The sequence below is a fragment of the Dendrobium catenatum genome, unplaced genomic scaffold (assembly GCF_001605985.2).
Source record: "Dendrobium catenatum unplaced genomic scaffold, ASM160598v2 fragScaff_scaffold_895, whole genome shotgun sequence".
Classification (NCBI taxonomy): Eukaryota; Viridiplantae; Streptophyta; class Magnoliopsida; order Asparagales; family Orchidaceae; genus Dendrobium; species Dendrobium catenatum.
This window is the reverse complement of record NW_021319357.1, coordinates 293,941-304,711: the sequence shown is the minus strand read 5'-3', so window position 1 is coordinate 304,711 and position 10,771 is coordinate 293,941. Positions and strand designations below refer to the sequence as shown.

Here is a 10,771-nt window from a genome sequence, read left to right as displayed (position 1 = left end):
GCAGAGAACAGGTAGACCAGCAAAACCCTAAGACACAAGAAGAGAAGCAGACCCAAAGACAGAAGAACGAAGACAGGAAAGCACACAGACAGAACCCAATCCCGTAGAACCAGAAGACCCACCAGAGAAGAAAGCACAGACCAGGGCGACAGGGCACCACAAGCGGCCCGCGCCGGCGAGGGACACAGACCGCACCTAGGGCGGCATACGCCGCCCGCCGGGGCGACCCGCGCGGCACACGCACCACCACCAGGCTGGGGCCCAACAGGAAGACGAGACCCCAGAAGAGGTGCCGCGGGGGTACCACACCGCGCCAGGGGACAGCCGGCGGCCGAGCGCCGGCCCAGGCGCAGCGGCCCGCCAGGGCCGGGCCGGGACCAGCGGGGGCCCCCGGGACCAGACACCAACGATCCCCAGAACACCCACCTACCCAGACCCTCCACGAAGACCCTCGCCCCACCCCACACCGCCGACGCGGGGGAAGACACCCGCGCCGACCAAGCACGCCACTCCACCAGTACCAAGCAAGTCCGACCAAGACAGATAGCGACCAGCCACCGGATACCTAGAAGACCAGACCCCTCCCGACACGACAAACCAAGGAATCACCCACCATCATCCCACTAACACACCGTCCCCACACCCCCGACCCAGACCCACAATCCAGGGACAGAAGAACCGACCCAGCACAAGAATGAATAGGCAACGACCCCACGGCGAGACGGACCCCACATCCACCAGCCCCACCACCCCTTAAACATGCCGGCGACCCAGCGCACCCCGCGGCCACCCCTCCCCCCAACCCACCGGGACACACAAGCAACAAGCACTCCCCCATAAACGGCGCGGTCGACATCCACGCGAACTGGGCCCGCGCAGAACCCCCCCCGCGCCAACACCCAGCGGAGCCCGCAGCCACCCAACCCCCCCCCACGCCACATCTATCCCCACCCCCCACCACGAATGTCGATCCATCCCCGGCGCACCCATGCGCCCCACCTCCCAGGCCCGACCACCAGCTCCCCGGCCCCGCGCAATCCCTCACCAACATCCCCTCCCCCCACCCCCCCGACCCTTTCACTCTTCTCCCCTCTACCCCTCCCCACCCCACCGCCCCGCCACCCCCCGTAACCACATCCCCCCCACCCCCCCTATACGCCCGACCTGCCGATCACCTGCCGCGGCCAGCGGAGACCCCTACTCTTCCCCCCTTACCACCACCCAGCACCTAATCCCCACACTCCCCCCCCCTCCGCCCTCCCACCCCCCCCCCGCCGACCGACGATCCCCACCACCCCCACCTCCCCCCCCACGCCCCTACACCACCCTCCCCCCACAACCCCACCGCCACCACCCCTCCACCCACCCCCCCCACTCGTCCAGTGTTTCCGGCGATAGCGGACGCACAACGGGGCAGAATCCGTCTGAGATTCTCGTCCCCCCAGTGTCCACCACGGGCCAATCCCCTTCCCCCCCTCCCCCGCCCCCCCCCCCCTCCCCCCTGTCTCTTTGCACCCTTTTCCTGCACACATGGCACCATATGACTTTTCCCGCATTTTCCCCCATCCCCCTATGACCCCTACCGTAACCCTGACTTTCCCCGCCATCTCGTGTATCGATACTCGCCATTTCCCCGCACTCCCCCGCACTCCTCCTTGCACACGCCCCTCCTCGTTACTCGTCTTTGATCCTGTTCTCGATCCACGATCTGATGCTAATTCCTCTTTTCCTCCCACCCCCTCCTCCTGTCCTGTCCTCATGCCCTGTGACCCTGCACTCTCTGCTCTGCTCTCTACTTTCGACTTCATCGCACCCTCCCCTACGGTACTGATCCCTGACCCCCTATCCTCCCTGCACTCCCCACCTCTCGAATTCCACTCCACGATTTATGTTCCCCCAATTCTGTTTGGATTCCCTGTCCAATGCCCCACCCCCCTCCCCACCAGTGTCCACCGACTCTCGCAGCATTTTGACTTCGGAGGTCTCGTGTCTTGCCGATCGACCGCACTCGTCTGTAGCGCTCATCCTTATTTTGCCGTGCTTCTTCCATTCTCGAGACCAGGGGAAATCGCCCAAGTCCAGCCCAATAGACCGCTTCACCAGCTCCTGCTCCGCTATAGCGTATTCTCTCCCCCCTTGTGATCCCCTCTCCTCCCCTCGCACAGTCAATGCTTTTCCTGTCCTCTGTTTTTTTCTTTCTGTCTAACCACGCCACAGCAGCCTGCTATTTATACATGATTCTTTTCTGAAGAACCCGCCAAACAATGACAGATGATCCCTGTCCCCGCGCCCCTGCCGCATCTTGCCGCTTCTCCGCCCTCCCCTCCTCGCCCTCCCCCTATAGCCCCTCCCCCCCCCCTTCTCCCACCCCCCTCCCCCCTTGCCCCCCCCACCCTCCAAGGTCCCGTGCCCGCTCCCTGCGACGGCGCCCTCTGCCTTTTTCCTCGTCCCTCCCCCTTCTCCCGCTTTGCGACACAACAGTACCACACAGTTCTTCTTGAAAACAAATACCAGCCTCCAAAGCCACGATCCTGCGACCATCAGCTCTCCTACCCGTCCAGCTCCTGCATTGCCTTCAGCCCCCCCCGGACCCACCCGCGAGCCGGGATCCGTCCTCCGGCCCTCGGCCTTGCCGCTCCGTGCACAAGGCCCTTTCTTATCGCGTATCAGACGCAATGCCGGTTTCCTGGACACCATCTCCCTCGGCCTCCTGTAGACAAACCGCCGTATCAGACCAGTGATCTGGAGCTCTGTCCCCCTCTGGCCCCGGTAGTTTTGATCTCTGTTCCGCGACGTTTTTATTGTGTTCACTTTTCTATTGATCTAGCTTTTAGCATTTTGAATTTTCAGATGTCGATGGATCCTCGCCAGCACCCCCCCCGACAGACAGCCCCCCGCCCCCCCCCCCCACCCGGCCCTCCAGCCCCCAGGACACGTCCAGGCACACCTAGTGCGTAGTCAGCCCCAAGTGTTGGTCGCAGCATACGCCTTTCCCACGGTACTCGTTGTTCGCTCCAGCGATCCGAGATGATGATCTGAACTCACTGCTAGAGCCCCTCTAACTGTTCGTCTGACGGATCTGATAACATTTCAGATATTTCTGACCGATCGAAGCCCGAGTTTGAGGCGCTCGTTGAGCCCAGAGCAGCTGAGGCAGTTAGAAAAAGACTTTGGACGGCATGCAGCTATCCGGGTCAACAGAAAGTTCACCGTGACAGTTCTGTTGGATGGCCGGAAGCCTAGGCACTGGTGGGTAGGCCGACGGAGGTCACCGTTTCAGGCAGATTGAACTCTCTTATGGACTTAAGAAGGAGTTCACTGAGGCATTCCGAGATTGCGTTTGTTTCCCCCATCTGGCCGTGGCAGCAGTGCAAGAGAGATTCCTCGAGGCTGTGTTCAGGGCGAGCAAGACTGACTCGCAGTATGAGGCAGAGTTACTTCTTTCACTCCCATATTGCTCCGCAGCTGGTGAGTACTTGCTGCTGCGAAGTCCGCTGCGATTTTGAGGGACTACGAATAGCTGAGCGCACCCCCTGTACCCTTTCACATTTCTATTTCTTTGAGCTTGTGGAGAGAATGTCTGATAGAGACGATCTGATGGCTCCACCATCACACAGCGGTGGGACTGGAGTAGGAAGGGTTTAGGGGGTGATGCCTTCTGGTAGCGTTCCTCTAGAAGAGGAGATTTCTCTGGTTAGAGACTCCGGAGGAGTGGGACAGTCAGCGATTTTCTGGTGACCTGCTACCAGTACGAACCAGTTCTGCGACTCTGTCAGTGGGCACCTGTGTGGCCAGCAGTTTGGACGCAGGCATTTTGGCACGTGTTACAGGATGATTGTCAGTGCTTCAGATAGTTTCAGCCAGGACATCGGATTGGTAGATCTCTACAGGCTAATCTTGATCGACCGATCTGATTTTTGATCTGACGAGTTCTATTTAGACTTGTCGGGTTCAGCCAGCGAAGACCCGGGCACTCGTTCCTCCACCCTGTGACTGAGGGATTTTTTGGTAGAGTGGTCGTTTGCAGTTTCTGACCACGGAGGACCGACCTCCCACTGTCCTAGTCACCACGACGAGCCGAGCCTAGTTCTATTCGCTTCAAGCCTCCAGCTCTAGCTTCAGGCCCAAGTCCGCATAGTCCTGAGTCAACATGGAGGCTCGAGATGCTCCAAATGTGTGACAAAAAAAAGTACGATTTAATTTCCTGATCAGCTCCCGTCATATTTTTGTTGATTTCTCGAGCCAGTCACATCATTTTTCATCGCAGGTATTTGGATGTCTTCTGATCGCCTTGTCCCCCTGGTCGCTTTCCTCTTTCTTCTGTGATCTTTGGCCGCGCTAGACTAATTCGATCTGCCTCGGAACGTTGTGTTCTTTGTGAGGTTGCAAAAGCATGGTTCCTCCAAGCAAGTGGAAATCCGGTTCTCGGTTCCTGTTGCCTCGACTTTGCTCTACGATGCTGCACTTTTGGGCAATGTAGTTGGCTAAGCTCTGTCATAGGCTCAGCATTGCAGTTTGAATGAAGCAAGCTGAGCTTTACTATATGTCAGGAGACGTAATGTGTATTCCAAAGGCTTACGAGTGTTCTCTGCTTGCCCTGATTTGCTGGGTTTGGAAGTCGCGAGGAAAGCAATGTGGAAGAAGGGTTGCTCCCATATCTTTTGGCGTCGGCCTGCGGATATGCACCTTGGACGTTGCGTTCTCTTCTGATCATCCCCGTGGTACCGAGAGTTTGCCCTGATGTAATTCTTCTGAGAGTTGGCTTGGTTGTACTCCACTAGAACCACACCATCAGATCTCTAATCGATGTTTTTCTGGGACAGGCTCCCGATATCAAAAAGTCTCTACAGCAACCTGGCACGAGCCACTTCTCTGAGTTGCAAACTCTCACCCTTCAGGAGTGTGGTGAATAAAGGATTGCCCTCGTCCTAGCTGTTTCTCCCTTGCGGGAGCCACTGTTTGTTTGTGAACGAAACACGGACGGCCAACCACATCCGTCATGTCCTCCTGCTGTTTGACTACAGACGATTGAATAAGGTCCACGATTCAAGAACCAAGTATCCTTTGCCCGGCATTGACGACTTGTTTGACCAGCTTTCTGATTATTCTGTGTTTCGAAGATGATTTGAGATCGTGATACTATCAGGGTAAAGGTAACAGGAAGCTGATGTGGTGCAACGACAGCTCCTCATACCTCTACGGCACCACTACGAGTTCTTGGTTAGCCTGTTGGGGTCAGACACCCAACTGCCACCTGCTATTTTTTCATGGATCTGATCGCACACAGAGCCCCCCACCTGCTACAAATCACACGCTCATTGGCTTCCTGAAAGAAAGAGATTACAAGGCCGGAACGCAGGCATATCTCCGTGATCGAAGCGTTTAGTTTAATACAGTCTATCCACTACGACCACTCGCGAGCAAGTAACTATCCGTAATCAACATTCTTGCATAGCTCTAAGTGCCCTCCCCCCTCCTCCCCATTGTCTCCCATAAACACAGAAAATCATTAGCGCAGAACAGACAAGGCATTCCACGAAGCCCTCTATGCAAACCCTCCCTTAGGAAGACCTACACCCATGAAAAACCGATCCCCACCCAGGCAAGATACAGTTCTGTCTGAAATGGACTCAACGTCAACATACCGTAAACCAGCATTGCGAAATCCGCAGGCTGAACGAATCACTTCCAATATTCGTCAAGTTGCGCATGGATGAGTCTACGCGGGGTGACAGGCTAGTCTCTGTTGACTCCCAGAAGTTTCAATTCACAGGCGTTTGCGGAGTTTGCCCCAAGGGCGACGGGACCTACCCTAACGACCCACCTATTGAGTACGTAGTTCCTAGGCATAAGGCTGATAATCACCCCGACAAAAGCCTGAAAAGGACCTTTATCCTCAGATATACTAACCCTTGAAACGCCACTTAGACCCTCAGAACGTCAGTGCCTCCTTTGTGCACCTCTCGAGCCCTCATACTATACAAAGAAGAAATTGAAGATTGTCTGGACTCCCAGCTCCGCCCTAAAGTGTTCCGGAGACACTCCGATTCTACCGAGTACGACAGCGCATTGCAGTGTGCGATTCCCATGAAATCCGTTTCACCACACACCTATTAGGAACACGCGTGTTGCTCTCACAGACTGAATAGGTACATCTGCTCATGCCTCGGAGAACCAGTAACCAAGCACACATTAGCAAGAAATTACCCGATCCCAATGATTTGCCACACACGCGTGCAGTTGTTTCTGCTCTTGAAGATTGGCGATCTCCACCTATCTGCCCATATGCGCTCTAATAATGAAATCCGGGCTCACATAAGTAGGCGGTTTGAAAGTACAAAATTTTCACGCGTCAGAAAAAGGATCTGAATTGAGCAAATTCATCGTGCGATGACGCCCTTGAGAGTCGATCAAGGATTACTGAGTCTCCGACCTTAGAGTATCGCCTGGTCAAGCGCTAACGTCGGTATACACGACAGACTTGCTTTCTGAGAAGCGAACATTAACTCTTATGAATTATCAGGTATCACGCCCTAAACTTTCTAATATTTCTGCACTGTCCGTGATATGAACGCGTTTGCAGTCTGCGAGGTCATTCCTCTCCAGGATCCGTACTGCCACCTCCTGACTTCTCCAGTCTCCGTATTCAGTCTCTTATGACAAGACAAAGAATGACCTTCAGCGGAAGCCCAGACACGTATCTAGACTCCTGCACCTCTACTTCTGAACGTTCAGTCTCCTTACAGATGACATCCGTCAAAGAGCCCCCCTCGAACTCCAACCACCTTCTTGATTCCTGCGCTTCATTTTCTGCCCAAGACCACGTTGTGGATTCCTGTGTTTGCGGACTTCGAGCACAAGAGACACGAAGTCCTTGTTTTCCTTCTTCCTTGTATGACATCTCATCACTCAGGCTACACCTCTCATCCGCGCCGAATGGGCAACGTACGCCCTATCATGACCAGAGTTTTGTTCTGGTGGCCCCACGGAATAAAAACGACCCCTTACAATTTTTTGTTGCTAGATGCCGAGCGCCTCGTCAGTTTGGTGAAGCCAGAGCATCACGTGCGAACCCCAAGGACGGAACTCCATTTGCAGCGTTGGTCCTATCCGTGATGGAATCCCCGAGTGACATAGCCCCAGCACGGTAACGACCGGCATATTGCTATAGCCTTTCCTCGAGATCAATGCCAAGGCACACATGCCATTTGCGCGTGATCTCGTCGACCCTAAACTGACGAAGTATTGCTCATTGTCTTCCGATAGCAGCACTCCCATCCGCTGATTCGATTCGACCCACAAGCTATCACCTCACTGTGATGAGATCTGTGACCCGCATTACACGTGTAGCTAAGATGATGTTCTCTCCCCTGATTCGAAGCGTATACTATGCGGCGTCTTTAATTCATCCGAACCTACTCAAGGACCAGGCTATTCACTATGCAAAGGTGTGTGAAAATACCGTATATGTTCAACGACTATCCAAATCAAACTAGCTTTCTCCGCAGAACCCCACGTCTCGACCCGAGGACTATGTCAGTACACGACCTTTTCCTTCTTCTTGGAGGAAAGACTGGCAAGCCATGCACAAATAAATCTCTTATAAAGAGCTTCGCCCCTCCTCACCAATCAACAGTTTCCAGCTTACCAAGCCCACTTGAAATGGCACCTTATGAAAGCCTCCGCTGTCGAGTTGCACGGCAGTGTAGAACTGCCTTCACTCAAACTGAGCTAATCCCACAGACACCCCACCCGAAGGGATGTTCACACTCCCTTGCTCTCTACAGTTAATAATTCTCCGAATATAAGAATCAACGTAACATTCGATAAAAGACAAGCAGTGTTGCACCCAGCGCAGCCACCATCACATAGTAAATATGAATTCTAATGCTAATCAGATAGACACAGGTTCGCCTCTCACCGTCAAGTCTGGTGACTGTGATGCAAAGTCAGTCCGATGACATGGTGTGCGACCGCAGATGCAGTGATAAGCGCAGTCCAAGATATGTTGCGACCTTTTAAATCCTTGAGAGCGCACTGCACCCCTTAAGACTATTGCCTACCACCTATTAAATAGATGTCTAGAATGCTTGTCTTATTAATTTGTGATCCACGATATCTACTTTGAGAAACGTGGATATCTGACTCTAGTCCGACAGGAGCAAAGTAGAGAGAACTTGCGCAGCCCGACAACCAGCACAAGACACTTGCACGCGATGCATACTTATCGGAGAACGAGATTAACTACCTCTACAACAGCCAGAACGCGCCGCACAGATGCCTTCTCCTCACGTAAAAGACTCAATACACGACAGCATGGTCGCCAACGTTAGAGAAATCACACGACGAAATACAATCCTCGCACTGAGTTACACCGGACCGTGGAACGACACTGACAGAACCCGAACGGAATGCCCAAACTGACCGCGATAGGAGACCTCGGACCATGCGAGGAACACGAAACCCTATTCGATATCCTGTTAGAAACAGGAGCTTTCGGAATGTGCAATGTCCCCCCGAAGAGAAGACGCCATCACTTTCCTCAGGATGGAGATTATAGCGACCCCATCACGTTTTATCTCACAGGTTCGTTCCGGGACGCACCACAGCTTTGAATCGTCCGCACGATCTCACAGTCTGGCAAGAACAACGTTTTGGCTGTGCTCAATGCGGGGTTAGCGTCGGGACGAGACATTGTTCTGACTGACGAAAATTCTCCCCCTCAGACCAAGTCGTCGGGCGTTACACTTATTAACGTCCGGAGAAGAAATTCGCTTCACTAGCCACTTCGCCCCGGGACCCGAGAACCACCATCCCAACCCTTCCTTTCCTTCGATCCGTCTGGCCTACTGATCAGTCTCGGATTATACTATATGTAAACTGCATATATCTCTCTGAAGCGAGTCAGACAACGAGCCTTACGGAGACCAGTAAAAGAAACCGACCCCACCCCGGAAAAACAAAAACGGCACCTCGCACAACAAAAACACACAAAAACAAAGTCGGCTTATTTATCACGCGTCCGCTCCTCTCCTCAAAATATCTCGATTTCCACCTATATACCAGACCCGAAATCGTCCACCCCGGCCCCTACCGCATTTTCCCCCTTGCCCGGCGCACGCGCGGCCCCCAGACGCTGTGCCCCACCCGCCTGTTTTCCCTTCTCGTCCCCGTGCGCCCCACGCGGCGAATGATGCCAGCAGCTTCCACAGAAAAGTCCTTACGCAACACCGTAAGGACACATTCCGCTCTTCTCAATTCTCAAGCAACGTAAGTCTTGAACCACGACTTGTTCTGTCCGGATTCCATTTTGTCTAGCGAACTTTCCCCCTCGTTCCCGTATTTTTCCATTGGCTTCCAGTTCCTTTACCGCGTAACTCTTATCATGATTTCTGACCCCCGGTCGCCTCCCTCGCAGTCAGTGCACATTTTGCAATATTTGCTGCTGAGAATTTGACGGTACATTTTGATCCAGCGGTGTTTTTCTCGACTGCAATCCACGATGTCTAAAAATGCCCCCCACCCCTGTGCCCAGTGAATAACAAGTCTTACATTATTGCTGTGCACATGTTCTGTCGTATTTGAAAAATTCTGCATCTCTGTCACCTCTCCTGTGTAAATTTCGTTACCTCCTGCCGCTTACGCTACCGGACTTTTCCTATGCATTCTGAAATGTCCGCGATTTTGTCCCTGAAATGAATTGAGTATGATTGTGTGCTATAAAAAAGGGCGAGCCATAACCGGCCAACCTCCTGTAGATCCTTCTGCTGTCAGGAAAATCTCCTTCGAACTCCAGCCTGCAAATCGTTCTGAATACAAGTTACCCATCTGCATGATAAGTTATGTTCTCTATAAAGGCACATTCTGTTCTGGTGCCATGAGCACAAAGGGAGGCATAAGGGGCCAGAATCCGAGAGATTCTGTCAGTGTTTGGGAAGGGAGGCATAAGGGGCCAGAATCCGTTGAGATTCTGTTAGTGTCAGGGAATCCATTATGTCTTTTGATCTGTTCTGAAATGATATGATTTTTCGATTTCCATATGATATAATTTGATTTGATTTGTATAATTATGATTCTGATCCAATTCTGACACGCTTCTGTTCTGTTTTGATCTGTTCTGATACGATCCGATGCTGATTTTTTTTCCGTACGATTCTGTCTGTTTTGATGTGATGTATTTATGTTCTGTTCTGATTTGATCTGATCCGTACGATTCTAATTCTGTTCTGATTTGATATACGATTCTGTTCCAATTTCTATTTGGATTTCTGTCTGATGTGTTTGATGTGGACTCTAAGAATTTTGATTGGAGGTTTGTTGTCTTGCTGAGCTTTTGTAGCTCATCCTTGTTTTCTGCGTTGTTTTCAGGTTTTGGGAAGGGGAAGGAAGTCCAGGAATAGAAGTTCAAAGTTTGATTCCGTATAGGTATTTTTGCCCTTTTGATTTTTATACAGTCATGACTTTTCTGTTCTGCTTTTCTTTCTGTCTGAAAGCCATGAGCTGTATTTGTACATGATTCTTTTGAAGAAGAAAAATGATAGATGATCTGTTCCGCTGCATTTGATGTTTATAGTAGCTCTGCGCGTCTGTTTTTGTCTATATGTTTGGAAGAAAGTTCTGAAACAAATTCTAAAGCCAAATCCTGGAATCAGTTCAGTCAATCTGAATGTTCAGGCCCCACGACCCGATGCGAGCGGGATCCGTCCCGGTCGGGTTGGGTCGTGACAAGCCATATATCTCATGATTTATCTAGGATGAGCACGCTTAGTTG

At 52.4% G+C, this 10,771-nt stretch overlaps 1 protein-coding gene across 1 annotated transcript; it reads left to right on the top strand.

The window, feature by feature from the left end:
* The first annotated feature begins 1,530 nt into the window (after nucleotides 1-1,530).
* LOC114580250 (formin-like protein 5) lies at nucleotides 1,531-3,243 on the top strand. Its single transcript, XM_028697184.1, has 4 exons — nucleotides 1,531-2,121; nucleotides 2,272-2,769; nucleotides 2,851-2,950; nucleotides 3,095-3,243. The coding sequence occupies exons 1-4, from the start codon at nucleotides 1,531-1,533 to the stop codon at nucleotides 3,241-3,243; spliced, it is 1,338 nt and encodes a 445-aa protein (XP_028553017.1).
* Nucleotides 3,244-10,771: the final 7,528 nt, after the last annotated feature.